General features: G+C 43.1%; 1 protein-coding gene across 3 annotated transcripts; it reads right to left on the reverse strand.

Moving 5' to 3' along the window:
• Positions 1 to 513: 513 nt before the first annotated feature.
• On the reverse strand, positions 514 to 16,062 carry LOC139544203 (divergent protein kinase domain 1B-like). 3 transcript variants are annotated; one of them, XM_071351069.1, is made up of 7 exons: positions 15,949 to 16,062; positions 11,440 to 11,574; positions 8,937 to 9,044; positions 8,666 to 8,842; positions 2,027 to 2,253; positions 1,667 to 1,808; positions 514 to 1,235 (listed from the first exon to the last, which is right to left on the reverse strand). In XM_071351069.1, exons 2-7 carry the CDS (start codon positions 11,494 to 11,496, stop codon positions 792 to 794), a joined length of 1,155 nt encoding a protein of 384 aa, XP_071207170.1. In that variant the 5' UTR covers positions 11,497 to 11,574; positions 15,949 to 16,062; the 3' UTR covers positions 514 to 791. The 3 variants fall into 3 exon arrangements, with proteins under 3 accessions (XP_071207170.1, XP_071207168.1, XP_071207167.1); XM_071351067.1 differs by lacking the exon at positions 15,949 to 16,062 and adding an exon at positions 15,309 to 15,919; XM_071351066.1 differs by lacking the exon at positions 15,949 to 16,062 and adding an exon at positions 12,134 to 12,351.
• Positions 16,063 to 17,856: the final 1,794 nt, after the last annotated feature.

Genomic DNA, 17,856 nt, shown 5'->3' on the forward strand with positions numbered 1-17,856 from the left:
GCGTAATCAGATGGAACAGTAAATAGTCATTTTAATGTAATAATTTAGCTGGTGGTACCTTGTGGAATAGACACTGGCTGGAATGCGGTTTTAACCAATCAGCATTCAGGATTAGACCAACCTGTTGTATAATTCCTAAAATACCGAGACTTTTTTTAGTCTAGAAAAATTGCCATAGTTTGGAGTGCTGTATATATTTTTTTTTCATCTGAGTAATATAGTTTGGTTATGATCTATCACAAAAGCTCAAGTGATCCCTCCATATTTCCATCTCATTTGACCTTGTCTGATGGATCATTCACACAGATAAAATAGTAGTTTTTCCACATACTGTTACATCACTCCCATATTTTCATGGCATTACACCTCTACATTGACGTTCCCTGATAGAAGTTATACACTTAATAACTACTCTTTAAAGTAGAATACTGTACAGTTAATTATCAGTACATAGGCAAGGCCCTGAGAATACACCAGACAGTTTCCTCCTTCACAAAATAAAGAATCCTTCCATAAAAATAAACTGCCTTTACTTTTAAATCATAACCCATTTGATTTTCATTCATTTTCACTTTCAGTCAGTGATTTACTAGTCTGTTTTACTCAAGCTTTTGGCATGTCTTGTAACTGCCCCAAAAAAGTAGGGTAGGAGGGGAAGTACCTCTAGGGTAAATAAAATCTTACTGGACAACTTCGGATTGTCCATTTGTTTCAATCCATTTTCCTTTATTTGGTGTCAAATGAATACGACCCAGGCCTACATATGTCTCCCAGCAGCTCTTCTGTGGTCCTCAGGAGTACTGTGTGTTGGAGATGGTCTTCCACAGCAGGGTTTTCAGGTTGTTGAGAACCAGCGAGTGGTGCACCTCCATCTGGCTAGCCAGGCCACTGAGCGTCACACAGGTACGGAGCTGCTTCTCCAGGTCTATGCGGAGGTCCTGGGGCGCCCCGGACACCAGATAGTCCTGTAGCATCACACACACCTTGGCCAGGTTGGGCTGGACCACCTCTGTGTTACATTGCTTCACCAGTCGATCGCAGGTGGCAGTGCAGTCACGCCCGAAGGTGCAGTCAGCGTTGGTCTCGCAGCGACGTCCCCGCAGGAACCTGCGGACCACCATCTCGGACGCCACGCTGCGCAGGTCTGCCATCTTGCAGTCATACCTGAAGTTGTACCCCACGTGGCGCGGGCTGGCGTCACACATCAGGAAGCTGCCGTAGGCCCCGTGGAACACCTGTTGTAATTGATGGGGTACAGATGTTTAGTGTATAGATCATTATAAAATCAGACAACTACTTTCTATTCCCAATTATTATAAATTGTCTGTCCTCTGTCTAAGCTTGATGTGTTTTATGTATTCACAGAGCCGCAACCAGTGGCCAAAAGGTCATATTAGCATGGGCAGTACCATTGGGCTTCCATCATTTTAATTTAGCCAACTAGGGGGAAACTTCCAATTTCATTGGCTGATCCCTCCTGGTGACCCTTTTGGAGTCATGTTCAACCAGGTCATCAGGAGGGATCAGCCAATCGTGAAGAAAATCGACTACTTTAAAATGGAGATGGCCTCAATGGCGCTGCCCATGCTGTCACAGACGCTATAATGGCACAGATACAAAGATGAGTCCTCTATCTCTATGGCTCCTCCCATAATCTTATCTTTACCTCCTCTATGAACTCCAGCAGGCCGATGGTGATGCGGGCCCTCCGGGGCCACGCCGGGGCCAGCCACTGGTTCAGGCTGGAGCTCAGGGCCTCTGGGACTAATGCCTGCAGGTAGCTGGGGACCTCCAACCTATAGAGGGAGCTGTAGATTGAATGTAATATTATTTATGGGTAAAAAAATAATACATACATTTAATCCCAGAGAATATAATTTGAAACCAATATACACCAAATCAAACCACACATCCAAGACACAAATGTTTGCAGTGGCATTTCTTGAAAATTACAAGGACAAAACCAATTAAAATCAGCCAGTAGTCATTCTTTAATTAAAACCCTTATTTCCAAAGTGGTCCTCACCTGTGGCCCACGCGCTCAGTCACGTACAGGTCCCCGCAGAAGCCCAGCAGTTTGGGGGTATGCTCCTTCTCCTGCAGGGCCACCATCAGAAGGAACTCGTTGATCTGGAGGAGAGCCCACACAGACTTGGCTTCCGCCAGGGACACCTTGCGGTCCTTGTTGACATCGGCCAGGGTGATGACACGACCCACCAAGGTGGTGAGAGAAGGTTGCTCTCCCAGGTTAGACTGCAGGGAGGACAGAGAGAAGACGAAGTGAGGAACTGATATGTACAGGTGACCTCGATGTTCAAACCTTGCAAGCGAATGTTACAGTTTTTGTCCACTAAGCAACGGCGTAAATATCAGCCAGCTAAGACTAGAAGAACAGTTTAAATATACACTTCATGGACAGTTTATTAGGTACACCCATCTACACTGAAATATAAAAAACGCAACATGCAACAATTTCAAAGATTTACTGAGTTACTGAGTTACAGTTCATATGGAAATCAGTCAATTGAAAAAAAGATATTAGGCCTAATCTATCGATTTCACATGACTGGAAATACAGATATGCATCTGTTGGTCACAGATCGGTTGGGATTTGGTAATTGGATCCCCATTAGCCATGGCAAAAGTATCAGCTACTCTTCCTGGGGTCCACATGAAACATGACATAATACAGAACATTATTAGTCAAGGACTGAAATGCAGTGCATTCGGAAAGTATTCAGACCCCTTGACTTTTTCCACATTTTGATACGTTACAGCCTTATTTTAAAATTGATAAAAATGTGTTTTTCATCTCATCAACCTACACAAAATACCCCAGAATGACAAAGCTAAAACAGGTTTTTAGGAATTTTTGAAAATTTATATAAAAAGAAAAAAACTGATATCACATAAGTATTCAGACCATTTACTCTATTTTGTTGAAGCACCTTTGGCAGCAATTACAACCTCAAGTCTTCTTGGGTATGACGCTACAAACTTGGCACACCTGTATTTGTGGAATTTCTCCCATTCTTCTCTGCAGATCCTTTCAAGCTCTGTCAGGTTGGATGGGGATCGTCACTGCACAGCTATTTTCAGATTTCGCCAGAGATATTTGATTGGGTTCAAGTCCGGGCTCTGGCTGGGCCACTCAAAGGCATTCAGAGACTTGTCCCGAAGCCACTCCTGCATTGTGTTGGCTGTGTGCTTAGGGTCGTTGTCCTGTCCCCAGTCTGAGGCCCTGAGTGCTCTAGAGAAGTTTTTCATCAAGGATCTCACTGTACTTTGTTCCGTTCATATTTCCCTCGTCTTCCAGTCCCTGCCGCAGCAAAACATCCCCACAGCATGATACTGCCACCACCATACTTCACCGTAGGGATGGTGCCAGGTTCCCTCCAGATGTGACGCTTGACATTCAGGCAAAAATAATTCAGTCTTGATTTCATCAGACCAGAGAATCTAGTTTATCATGGTCTGAGAGTCTTTTAGGTGCCTTTTGGCACTCTCAAAGTGGAATGTTGTGCTTTTTATCATAAAGGCCTGATTGGTGGAGTGCTGCAGAGGTGGTTGTCCTTCTGGAAGGTGCTCCCATCTCCACAGAGGAACTCTCTAGCTCTGTTAGAGTGAATATTGGGTTCTTGGCGGTTCCAAACGTCTTTCATTTAAGAATGATGGAGACCACTGTGTTCTTGGGGACCATCAATGCTGCAGAATTTTTTTGATACCCTTCCCCAGATCTGTGCCTCGATACAATCCTGTCTCATCTCTCTATGGACAATTCCTTCAACCTCATGGCTTGTTTTTTTTCTGACATGCACTGTCAACTGTGGGACCTTATATAGACAGGTGTGTGCCTTTCCAAATCATGTCCAATCAATTGAATTTACCACAGGTGGACTCCAATCAAGTTGTAGAAACATCTCAAGGATGATCAATGGAAAAAGGATGTACCTGAGCTCAATTTTGAGTCTCATAGCAAAGGGTCTGAATACTATTGTAAATAAGCTATTTCTGTTTTTATTTTTAATACGTTTGCAAAAATGTAAAAAAATTAATGTTTTCGCTTTGTCATTATGGGGTAATTTGATCCATTTTAGAACAATGCTGTAACGCAACAAAATGTGGAAAAAGGGAAGGGGTGCACTGTACATTTAAAATGTCACACACAGCCTACATATCAGTACATACACACAATATCTAGATCTCATACATAGTACAGTGCAAATTACACTACAATACAAGATATATAAAAAACATTTATTTGCCACACATCACCACAGCTGGGCAGTAGTCCAGGTGCAAAATAAAATAGGGCCTGTAGGACGATGTCAAGAAGGCAGAGCAACAACCTATCATGGACAGACCTCTTCCCATTTTAGCAGCCATTGAGTGCATATGTTTTGACCATGACAGCTTACCATCTAGGGTTACACCCAGCAGTTGTCTCCTTAACTTGCTCAATAGCCACATTATTCAATAATATATCTAAACAAGGTTTAGAGTTGCGTACGTGATTTGTACGAAAGATTATGCTTTTAGTTTGAGATATTTAGCACAGGCCTATTGCAAGTTACCCACTCTAAAACTGAAGCGTCTGAGTAATATATTTTACTGTTGCAGCCGACATGTATATTGTTGAGTCATCAGCGTACATTGACACACAGGCTTTATTCAAGGTAAGTGGAAGGTCATATGTAAAAACAATAATGGCCTAAGCCGGCTGCCCTACGGTAGCGTCCCTATAAGCACACTGAAAGTCTGTTGTGAATTTGTTTTCTGTAAGCTATAAAAACAAAGAGAGTCGCACACTAATATATATATATATACACACACACAGTGGGGGGGGAAAAGTATTTAGTCAGCCACCAATTGTGCAAGTTCTCCCACTTAAAAAGATGAGGCCTGTAAATTTCATCATAGGTACACTTCAACTATGACAGACAAAATGAGAAGAAAAAAAATCCAGAAAATCACATTGTAGGATTTTTAATGAATTTATTTGCAAATTATGGTGGAAAATAAGTATTTGGTCACCTACAAACAAGCAAGATTTCTGGCTCTCACAGACCTGTAACAACTTCTTTAAGAGGCTCCTCTGTCCTCCACTCGTTACCTGTATTAATGGCACCTGTTTGAACTTGTTATCAGTATAAAAGACACCTGTCCACAACCTCAAACAGTCACACTCCAAACTCCACTATGGCCAAGACCAAAGAGCTGTCAAAGGACACCAGAAACAAAATTGTAGACCTGCACCAGGCTGGGAAGACTGAATCTGCAATAGGTAAGCAGCTTGGTTTGAAGAAATCAACTGTGGGAGCAATTATTAGGAAATGGAAGACATACAAGACCACTGATAATCTCCCTCGATCTGGGGCTACACGCAAGATCTCACCCCGTGGGGTCAAAATTATCACAAGAACGGTGAGCAAAAATCCCAGAACCAAACGGGGGGACCTAGTGAATGACCTGCAGAGAGCTGGGACCAAAGTAACAAAGCCTACCATCAGTAACACACTACGCCGCCAGGGACTCAAATCCTGCAGTGCAAGACGTGTCCCCCTGCTTAAGCCAGTACATGTCCAGGCCCGTCTGAAGTTTGCTAGAGAGCATTTGGATGATCCAGAAGAAGATTGGGAGAATGTCATATGGTCAGATGAAACCAAAATATAACTTTTTGGTAAAAACTCAACTCGTCGTGTTTGGAGGACAAAGAATGCTGAGTTGCATCCAAAGAACACCATACCTACTGTGAAGCATGGTGGTGGAAACATCATGCTTAGGGGCTGTTTTTCTGCAAAGGGACCAGGACGACTGATCCGTGTAAGGGAAAGAATGGGGCCATGTATCGTGAGATTTTGAGTGAAAAGCTCCTTCCATCAGCAAGGGCATTGAAGATGAAACGTGGCTGGGTCTTTCAGCATGACAATGATCCCAAACACACCGCCCGGGCAATGAAGGAGTGGCTTCGTAACAAGCATTTCAAGGTCCTGGAGTGGCCTAGCCAGTCTCCAGATCTCAACCCCATAGAAAATCTTTGGAGGGAGTTGAAAGTCCGTGTTGCCCAGCAACAGCCCCAAAACATCACTGCTCTAGAGGAGATCTACATGGAGGAATGGGCCAAAATACCAGCAACAGTGTGTGAAAACCTTGTGAAGACTTACAGAAAACGTTTGACCTCTGTCATTGCCAACAAAGGGTATATAACAAAGTATTGAGATAAACTTTTGTTATTGACCAAATACTTATTTTCCACCATAATTTGCAAATTCATTAAAAATCCTACAATGTGATTTTCTGGATTTTTTCTCATTTTGTCTGTCATAGTTGAAGTGTACCTATGATGAAAATTACAGGCCTCTCTCATCTTTTTAAGTGGGAGAGCTTGCACAATTGGTGGCTGACTAAATACTTTTTTGCCCCACTGTACACACACAGTTGAAGTCGGAAGTTTACATACACTTAGGTTGGAGTCATTAAAACACATTTTTCAACCAATCCACAAATTTCTTGTTAACAAACTATAGTTTTGGCAAGTCGGTTAGGACATCTACTTTGTGCATGGCACAAGTAATTTTTCCAACAATTGTTTGCAGACAGATTATTTCACTGTATCACAATTCCAGTGGGTCAGAAGTTTACATACACTAAGTTCAATGTGCCTTTAAACAGCTTGGAAAATTCCAGAAAATTATGTCATGGCTATAGAAGCTTCTGATAGGCTAATTGACATAATTTGAGTCAATTGGAGGTGTACCTGTGGATGTATTTCAAGGCCTACCTTCTAACTCAGTGCCTCTTTGGTTGACATTATTGGAAAATCTAAAGAAATTAGCCAAGACCTCAGAATTTTTTTTGTAGAACTCCACAAGTCTGGTTCATCCTTGGGAGCAATTTCCAAATGCCTGAAGGTACCACGTTCATCTGTACAAGCAATAGTACGCAAGTATAAACACCATGGGACCACGCAGCCGTCATACCGCTAAGGAAGGAGACGCGTTCTGTGTCGAGTGCATTGTCATGCTGAAACAGGAAAGGGCCTTCCCCAAACTGTTGCCACAAAGTTGGAAGCACAGAATCATCTAGAATGGTGTTGTTTTAAGATTTCCCTTCACTGGAACTAAGGGGCCTAGACCGAACCATGACAAACAGCCCCAGACCATTATTCCTCCTCCACCAAACTTTACAGTTGGCACTATGCATTGGGGCAGGTAGCGTTATCCTGGCATCCACTAAACCCAGATTTGTCCGTCGGATTGCCAGATGGTGAAGCGTGATTCATCACTCCAGAGAACGCGTTTCCACTGCTCACCTTGCTTTTCTGGTTGGCTGGCAAGTTTCACTATCCAATTATCTCAGCTATACAGGAGTGCAAATTTCACCATGGCAAGGACTAGCCTAGGCAGCCGATGTGATAGGAACATAGGAGTTATTAGAATGTGGCAAATATTAGTAAATTATTGCATGCTGGCTTTCGCAGGCTACCTGAGACATGAAACAGATAGGTGGGAGGGCATACAAATGTCAGCAATTTATTAATGTGAAATTTGCCTGAATGGATAATGGTAACACTTCAACCACTAAATTTTTATTAGACACTGGGTTTTCTGAAAAAGTGTTTAGGTGTGAATTCATTACATCCAGCAGTTTTTAAATCGACTCGATAGTTCAATGGAAACGCAACCTAACAGACGATTGTTACATCTATTTTCTATTCAAATGTTCTACATGTCGACAAAATAAAATCACTGGACAAGTTAATGGAAACATAGCTACTGTCTGTAGGAGCAAACCATTTTCATGAATCGGGTGGTGTACCTAATAAACTGGCCACTGAGTGTATATAATGCTATTTAAAGAAAAGAAAAAATAGACAACCAAAAACAGTTCACTTTTCAGTTCAGTTAGTCGTACACACCATAATAAAAACGAGACTGTGTGGAATGATTGAAATGTGCTAGATTTCTTCCATATAACTTATTCCCTTCCCATTGTACTGACAATGACGTGTAGGGTTATATTTGGCACGGGGCTCCAGCCCCTAACCTCTCCCTGCCTCTCCCTCCCTCTACCGCCTTGTTCCATCACACACTCTATCCTCTATCTCTATCTCCCTCCTCTCTGATTGAGGGGTTGAGTTAAATTGCATTTCAAATGTGCATGCCTGTAACACTGCCTGTACTGCCTGACATCATCAAAAAGCACCAGTTCCCTATAGATGGGTTAGCTGCCAACGTCACGAAAACGATGTGCGCTTCCATGGGGCAGATGTCATCCTGTTGTTGTGTTTCTGGATGGTCAGATTGCTAGCAAGAATGACAAGAAACTGCCATGTGGGGAATCGTAAGTGGCTTGTTTCAGCTTGTTATTGATACTATGTTTTGACTGATTTCATGTTAATGCTAATATGGTTCAAATTCACTAGCTAGCTAGCCAACTACTAACAATTTAATTGAAAGACAAGTGCTCATTGTACAAATGTATTTAAGTTTTCAATAAACATTGGAGACTAAATATAGCTTCTATCTTAGCCAACCCTGTCTGTTTTCCCCATAGTTACGCACGCCTCGGTTTTGTTGCTAAACAACCAACATGTCTATTATGGAAAGCTCTTCTATCTAATCTAACTGTGAGGACTGACAGGAAGTGAAATGGGCAACCAGACCTTGAGAAAGCTGTGCAACATCTCTCTGAACTCATCCATGGAGGTCCCCCGGGTGGGCTTGTCAAACAGAGTAATTTCCTGTCTCAGTACAGAGTCAGGAGCTACGTCCCCCTTCAGAGGCTCTTCTAGACCACACTTTATCACCACAGGCCTGTCCTTCCACAGACCACTGTACACCTAGAACCACAGATAAATACACATTACATAGAGACAGAGTAGATAGAGTGTGTGTGCGTGGGTATTACCTGATGTGTGTGTATGTGTTACCTACTTGGTGTGTGGAAGAGGTGGACATGCATCGCTGCAGAGTCAGGCTCCTCTCCTCACACAGGGCCTTGCAGGACGACCCTGAGATAATGCCTCTCCTGTAGTGGTCACACTGAGACAGACAGGAAACAGAAAATACGTCATCACATTATCAACAGGAAGAGGATCCAAGGATCCTACAATATAGCAGGTTAAGAGAACTTACTTAGCAGGTTAGGTGAATTAGGTAAAGGTTAGGAAACGGGTTAGCTAAAAAAAAAGTACAGCTTTTGTCAAAGGTGAATAATTGTATCTCTTCTAGCCATTACCATCTCTTCCTCATATGTACTATGGCCTAAATCCCAGGTGGAGATACCCACCTGCACGCAAACCATAGTTTTTTTTATACTGTAGATAACAATGGTGAGGATTTTCCAGTTTCCACACAGATGTCAACTTATTTTCACCCCCTGTGAGATGGCTTATGTGTTCATACACATGTATCGGTTATATTTGGTCCACCCAGGGCACTATGTAGCGATATACCCCAACCCCCCAAAAATATCTGGAAAAGACTGGAGAAGTAAAGTCATTGCATAAATTAGCATGTGTGAGATTATCTTGCTTAGGAAACATCCAGGCAAAACATCCAGGCAGCACGCCAGCCTATAGCTAAAGCCACTGCTCCAGTAGCTAGTGCCACAGTGAGATGAGATCCACCCAAACAGTTTCACTCTTGCAAAACAAAATTGACAAATAAAGACTATAGGCTGTGACCTCCTTCTCCACAGTATAGCAGTTGCTATGGTACTATGACTTCATTTTGGCCACTTTGGTTGCGAGCCAACCAATTTAAGGCCCAGTCGTCCTTAATGTCACACTAATGTGCAAATTAGCCTAGCGGGACACACACAACAATGACACCACTCTTCTCTCACTCCTTCCTTCTCTCTTTTACACTCTCCATCCCGCTATCTCCTCTCTCCATGTTCCCCCTTTCCAGACACTGTTTTCCCTGTTTGTATGTCCTGAGACTGACAGCCTGCCTCTCCCTCTCACAGCACAAGGAAGAGTAGGGCACGATAGTACTGCCTTATTCATCACAATAACACTATACATAGATAAAGACACCAAAACAGGACCACCTCAGGCTGGCCATTCATCTTTACCCTTCCCAGATCCCAGATCATTCCCAGATCAACAACATTTAAAAACAACGTCAGCACAGTCATTTCCCTCGTCACATACGTCACATATTTTACATTTCAGGTTGAATATATTCAGAAGTAAAGGATCAAGAGAGGATCAAGAGAGATCAAGGATCAAAAGATCCTTTACTTCTGAATATGTGTGTGCTGACTGCTGAGCAACAAACACTCCCACTTCAGAGTATAAATGTAATATTTCACAGGGATCTCGCCCTTGCTGCTTATATTCAACCTGAAATGTAAAAGTATGTGACGTATGTGACGAGGGAAATGACTGTGCTGACGTTGTTGATCTGGGAATGATTGGTTACTTCTCATCACTGTTTATCACAGGGAACAATGCTAAAGAAAATTAGAGTAGAGTCACTTCTCCTGTGGCCCGGCTATCATTAAATCGCACCCTATTCCCTATTTAGTGCACAACTTTTGGACAGAGCAGATGTGTGTAACGATGGTGACAGGTGTGCGTAATGATAGGCAGCCTGGCGCCCTCGAGCGCCAGGGAGGGGGAGCAGGAACAGGTGTGACAATTTACTGTTGGCTGTAGTGCCATATCAGAGGGGCATCTACTAAGTTACATTTTTAACAGATGCCCTCTTGTTGAACTCTCTAATGTGCAAAGAAATATGCAGTCTTGCCATTCCTGGCACCTTTCTTTTACTCCTCAAACGTTCATCGAGTATAAGGTTTGGTTGTCACAAAATGACAACCTGGTCTCAGAGCATTTTGTATTATGCTGTACACAAACCTGAGAAAATTCATTTAGTATGTTATGTTATGTTTCGTATGGCATGTATTAATTTGTGATGTCCATCCCCCATTTCATATGATATATAACGAATTACAATTTGTATTATATGTTACGAATTTGAAAAACGTACAATATTTTATGAATTTGCAAAATGTACAATATGTCACAAATTTGCAGTAAATGAGTAAATAAGATGCCATTTTGGATGCAGCCTCTCTGTTACATCACTGATTTCTCATCCAGTGTTACTCTTTCAGGTATTCTGTTAATTACTTTTTCCTGGTCCAAATTTGCTACTGTATTATAAGAGGAACCATCCTGCACTCAGCAGTCACTGACACAAAATACAGATTACCCTTTTTCTCATTCACTCTTTCCATCTGTCCATTTCCAGACCTTAGTGTTCCATCTTCCACCCACAGCTTGCCCACAAGGTGTTGTGGGCTAAAGCACACCTGCCCCCTCCCTCCCAGTCCCTTTATATTGTCTTCCAATCCCTTACTCCCACGCTCTCTCTTTCTCCTTCCTTCGTAGGAGGTGTCAGGGTGTTCACGCTGTTTCATACTTACGATGACCATGTGGCAGACGTGTCCTCGGCAGAGCTCTGAGTAGGAGGCGTACTGCATGTAGAGGACCCAGCTGGCTACCAGGATCCCCAGCCAGGCCAGCAGCAGGTACTTCACCTTTAATGCCGGGAGACGACTCTACACAGGAGAGGAGAAGATTACACATTGACCAAAGTCCACAGTCCTACAGAAATGTGTCTTCTGCTTTATCCCAAACAATACACACATACTGAGGAAGAGAGGGGTTTTTGGCCAGAAAGACACTGAGAAATCTAAGCAATAATTATAATATGGTCTTGTGGAAAACATTTTTATCCAAGGCGAAATACAGAACTATCAGCATGGCCATTGCGGGGAAGAAAACACACAACACTGATTTGGCCAGCAGCATGTTCTACTCAATGATCCATTGGAACCTGTATTTATGTAAGGACAGACGCTGGGAGATGAGAAGCAAGTACAGGGAGTCAACATTTCATAAATATCTGACATGAAACAAACAAGGACAGCGTCTGAACAGGGGAAACAACAACAATAATGCTGACACGGAGATCAAACTGAGGAACAGACAGATATGGAGGGAAAAATCAACAAAGTAATGGAGTCCAGGTGAGTCCAAAGAAGGAGCAGATGCGCTTCCAGGCCTTTAGATGGCTCGAGAGGTTTTCTTGCCTCGGTTGGCTCGGCAGGCTCCTACCTCAGCCGACTCGTCAGGCCCACACCTCAGCGGGATCATCAGGCTTTCACGCCTCAGCCGGCTCGTCCGGCTCCCACGCATGCCTCAGCCGGCTCGTCAGGCTCCCACGCACGCCTCAGCCGGCTCGTCAGGCTCCCACGCACGCCTCAGCGGGATTGTCAGGCTCCCACGCACACCTCAGCGGGATCGTCAGGCTTTCACACCTCATCCGGCTCGTCAGGCTCCCCCGCCTCAGCCAGCTCGTCAGGCTTCCATGCCTCAGCCGGCTCCCATGGCTTGGCCGGCCCGTCAGGCTCACCCAGGTGGGACGCCGGGTGGCTCTCCTAGAGGGGGTGGGGTACTGTCACACCTGTTCCCGCTCCTCCTGCCTGGCGCTCGAGGACGCCAGGCTGCCCATTATTACGCACACCTGTCACCCATTATTACGCACACCTGTCACCAAGCCTGATGAGCAAGCTAAGGCATTCCCGGTTCCGTCGGCAACGGCACCCGGACCCGACGTCACCAATCAAAACTAAAAACTAAAAGGAAACTCCCCGATGCTTCCAATATGGGTGTCAGCATTCTGTAAAGACAGATGCTGAGAGACGAGAAGCAAGTACAGGGAGTGAACATTTAATAAATATCTGACATGAAACAAACAAGGACAGCGTCTGAACAGGGGAAACATAATGACAATAAATGCTGACACAGGGATCAAACCGAGGAACAGACAGATATAGGAGGGGCAATCAACAAAGTAATGGAGTCCAGGTGAGTCCAAAGAAGCGCAGATGTGTGTAACGATGGTGACAGGTGTGCGTAATGATAGGCAGCCTGGCGCCCTCGAGCGCCAGGGAGGGGGAGCAGGAACAGGTGTGACAATTTACTGTTGGCTGTAGTGCCATATCAGAGGGGCATCTACAAAGTTAAATTTTTAACAGATGCCCTCTTGTTGAACTCTCTAATGTGCAAAGAAATATGCAGTCTTGCCATTCCTGGCACCTTTCTTTTACTCCTCAAACGTTCATCGAGTATAAGGTTTGGTTGTCACAAAATGACAACCTGGTCTCAGAGCATTTTGTATTGTGCTGTACACAAACCTGAGAAAATTCATTTAGTATGTTATGTTATGTTTCGTATGGCATGTATTAATTTGTGATGTCCATCCCCCATTTCATATGATATATAACGAATTACAATTTGTATTATATGTTACGAATTTTAAAAACGTACAATATTTTATGAATTTGCAAAATGTACAATATGTCACAAATTTGCAAAATGTAAGATATGTTACGAATTCTAGCTAGGTGGCTAACGTTACCTAGGGGTTAGGGTTAAGTTTAGGAGTTAGATTAAAGGGTTAAGGTTAGGGGAAGGGTAAGATAAAAGGGTTAAGGTTAGGGGAAGGGTTAGCAAACATGCTAAGTAGTTGAAAATGTGCTAAAATGCTAAAGTTGTCCGTGATGATATTTGAACTCACAACCTTTGGATTGCTAAACATTCACGTTATACGCCAACCCAGTCACACCGACCAGCCACCCTCCTTCGTTTTTGTCTTAAGTAACCATCTGTCTTATGTAACCATACCAAACATAATATATCATACTAAATGGAGTGTCCAGAATTTATACTGAACAAAAATATAAACGCAACATGCAACAATTTAAAAGATTTTACTGAGTTACAGTTCATATAAGGAAATCAGTCAATTTAAATAAATTCATTAGGCCCAGATATGCATCTGTTGTTCAGATAGCTTAAAAAACAGTAAGGGCATGGATCAGAAGACCAGTCAGTATCTGGTGTGATCACCATTTGCCTCATGCAGCGCGACACACCTCCTTCGCATAGAGTTGATCAGTCTGTTGATTCTGGCCTGTGGAATGTTGTTCCACTCCTCTTCAATGGCTGTGCAAAGTTGCTGGATATTGGCGGGAAATAGAACATGCTGTCATACATGTCGATCCAGAGCATGCCAAAACCTGCTCAATGGGTGACATGTCTTGTGAGTATGCAGGCCATGGAAGAACTGGGACATTTTCAGCTTCCAGGAAGAGTGTACATACAGATCCTTGCCGTGCATTATTATACTGAAACATGAGGTGATGGCAGCCGATGAATGGCAAGACAATGGGCCTCAGGATCTTGTCATGGTATCTCTGTGCACTCAAATTGCCATCAATTAAATGCAATTGTGTTCGATGTCTGTAGCTTATGCCTACCTATACCATAACACCACCGCCACCATGGGGAACTCTGTACACAACATTGACGTCTGCAAACTGCTAACCCACACGACGCCATACACATGGTTGTAAGGCCGGTTGAACGTACTGCCAAATTTTCTAAAATGAAGTTGAAGGCGGCCTATGGTATAGAAATGAACATTCAATTCTCTGGCAACAGCTCTGGTGGACATTCCTGCAGTCAGCATGCCAATTGCACGCTACCTCAAAACTTGAGACATCTGTGGCATTGTGTTGCGTGACAAAACTGCACATTTTCCCCAGCACAAGGTGTAACGATCCTGCTGTTTAATCAGCTTCTTGATATGCCACACCTGTCAGGTGGATGGATGCTCTTGGCGAAGGAGAAATGCTCACTAACTGGGATGTAAACACATTTGTGCACAAAAGTTGAGAAAAAATAAGGTTTTTGTGCATATGGAACATTTCTGGGATCTTTAATGGACCAACACTTTACATGTTGCGTTTATATTTTTGTTCAGTGTACGTACAGAATAATATGCAAAGTTCTGAGACCAGATTGCAAATGAATATGAATAATCACTTTTAATACATAAGTACGTGCAGAACCCATACTCTGGGGGTAGTAAATTGTCTCGATTTTCATGCAACTTGCCAAGCCATCATTCAGTTTCAGGGCCTTCACTGCAGCCAAAACTGAAAGGCTTGTGTATTCAAGAAATGAATACCACGGATGTATATCACTCAAATCTTTCCAACATTGATATTGAATAGCACCCCAGTGTCCATAAGGCAAATAGCCTGGTGTCAACTTTGTGCAGACAAAATAAAATCAATACAATGGTTTATTGTGTTATTACCTAATTAGAAGTCTATGGTTTAGCAATTTACTAACAAATAGAGAGAGAGAATACTCTTATTTGTAACGATCTGATGGCATATAGGGCACAAAAACGCAGCCAAATCTCAGCTAGTGGTCCCACCTGCAGCCCCTTCGACATAGGGCAAAACAGCACCAGGTGCACAAGCCTCCGTAAACCTCTGGGCATCATAAGCGATTCCGTTAGTAGAAAGCGCTCGGGCTGGAACGGCAAATCACTGAACCTTATTCCCGTCGAGACACATCCATGGGACCAGCATCTCCAGTCTGAGCACACTAAACTGACGTCACCTGTTCAATTTTGGCATTAAATTTTGTGCGCATTTATCGTTCGAGATTTGCATGTGGAGCAAAGATCCTTTATGAAAATAAAAGACAAAATCTAAACAGTCCAGAGCGACAGTGAGTCAGGTCAGCGAGAAAGTGGGCATCGTTTCATAATCCAATTTCACACACAAACAACGCCATTCGTTTTGCAGAAAATCATAGCCTATCCTTAGCTTTCAGCCGTCATTGGGGAAAAATACAAAGTGGAGCTATATTCCCTTCACAACATGCAGACTGACATTCTGAGCACATGTTTTCAGCTGCCTAGGCACAATCGGTTAGGATATTAATGTTGACTGAAAAATCCTGTCCGACTCCTCCGTTTCAAAAAATACATTATTGAATACGCTACTAGTCTACCCCTTCTGACTCAACGAACGAACTCTCGTAACAGCAAGAGCCAATGTATGCCTGACCTGAAAATGTGGTCGGTGCCACTAAATGGATGGTGTGACGCAATCGCGGAGCATCCGGAGGAGGCAGGTCAAATTGAGCTCTGTACAACATCGCCGTACGCCTCTCAAACGTTGTAACAATGGGGAGGGCTCGGTATAGCTCCGCATTGACATGATTGGTTGACGGTAGGTGAGGTCGGGAAGTCCTGTATGAACACAAACTCACTTCCTTGACAACTTCCTTCACAACCTGACCTCTGCAGAGGCCATATCGCCGTAGATTGACCATGTAGCGCCTTTAACAGCCAGCTTTGCAGTGACTCATGAGAGTGCTATTTTAAAAGGGCAAGTTGCAGGTCTCAAGCCACCAGTATTCTGCCAGCAGGACAAATGATGACGTCACGTTCGTATGGTAATAAGGAAACCTTTAAAATAAAAGCCCCTATTTGAAAACAATGCAAAGTGGATAACTCATTCAAAATATATTGCATTTGTATCAATGGCCACTTGTATTGTGCAACAAGAAAAGGCAATAAATCATTTAAGAGAAAAAAAAATGTAATATGTTTTTAGAAACTTGTTCTACCTGTCTCAGCTAAAGTGGTGTGGAAAATACTCAGTAGGGTCTCTACTAACCTAATATTTGTAGTTTTGGAGGTGGACTATGTAGTACATATCCAGCAGCACTTCATTCTCCACCCCCTCCAAAACTCCACCCCCTTCATTCTCCACCCCCTCCATAGCCCCCAATGCAATACACTGTAATAGACTATACATTGGAAACATCACTGATACAACACTTGGGCCAAGCTTCCTGCCATCCAGGACCTCTATATCAAGCGGTGTCAGAGGAAGGCCCTAAAAAGTGTCAGACTCCAGCCACCGTAGTCATAGACTGTTCTCTCTGCTACCGCACGGCAAGAGGTACCGGAACGACAATTCGAGGTCCAAAAGGCTTCTTAACAGCTTCTACCCCCAAGCCATAAGACTCCTGAAGAGCTAATCAACGGGCTACCCAGACCCCTCTTTTACGCTGCTGCTCTGTTTATAGTCTATGCATAGTCACTTCAATTCTACCTACATGGACATATTACCTCGACTAACTGATGCCCCCGCATACTGACTCTGGACTGGTACCCTCTGTATATAGCCTTGCTTGTTATTTACTGCTGCTGTTTAATTATTTGTTACTTTAATTTTTTTTAATGTACTGAACACTTAAAAAAAATAATAATAATAATCTTCTTAAAGCATTATTGGTTAAGGGCTTGTAAGCAAGCATTTCACTGTAAGCTCTACACCTGTTGTATTTGGCGCATGTGACAAATACAATTAGCTTTGATTTGTGTTGTACTACTGAATGAAACTGTGAAGATATGCACTCAGACCAGCCTTTGTGATTGAACTTACGTTAATTACATTACTTTAGTTGGCTGCTTTGACCAAAACGTGAATGTCATAACCTATTCTACGAGCCTATTGTTTGTGTATGATCATTATTTATTGCCTTCTTGTTTTTTAACAATGTCAGGTACAGGCCGGTATGACTGGGACCTTCAGCAAGTAAAAGACAGGGGGTAAGAAATAATTTGAACATCACAGATATAAATTGCCACTGTGCCCATGATAAATTTAACTACATTACTTTAGTTGTCTGCTATGAGCAAAACTTGTATGTAATATAACCTATTCTGGGAGCCTAGTGTGTGTGTATGAACTATGTGGAATATCTTTGGACAATTGGCTTCCCTGAAAACATGTACTGATTGGAGGAGCAATATGAGTCTCAGAGGTCATCACGCTGGCTGGGGATGGCGATGGAGGCTTTGGTGGTCCACACAACAAAGAAGCAGGTGTTTCTTCCAATGATGTGGAGCTGGCCTTGGACCTGGTGCTAGTAAGGATGGTCTTCACGGAGGCGGTAAGACC

This window comes from Salvelinus alpinus, chromosome 18 (assembly GCF_045679555.1).
Source record: "Salvelinus alpinus chromosome 18, SLU_Salpinus.1, whole genome shotgun sequence".
NCBI lineage: Eukaryota > Metazoa > Chordata > Actinopteri > Salmoniformes > Salmonidae > Salvelinus > Salvelinus alpinus.

Excerpts from the sequence above, each read along its gene's own strand:
- LOC139544203 (XM_071351066.1), bottom strand. The coding sequence starts at position 12,214 with ATGCGTGGGAGCCGGACGAGCCGGCTGAGGCGTGAAAGCCTGATGATC. Across the intron at positions 9,045-11,439 it reads ACGTCTGCCACATGGTCATC|TGTGACCACTACAGGAGAGG; the intron begins GTAAGTATGAAA and ends TGTCTGTCTCAG. Across the intron at positions 2,254-8,665 it reads TGTTGCACAGCTTTCTCAAG|TCTAACCTGGGAGAGCAACC; the intron begins GTCTGGTTGCCC and ends TCCTCCCTGCAG.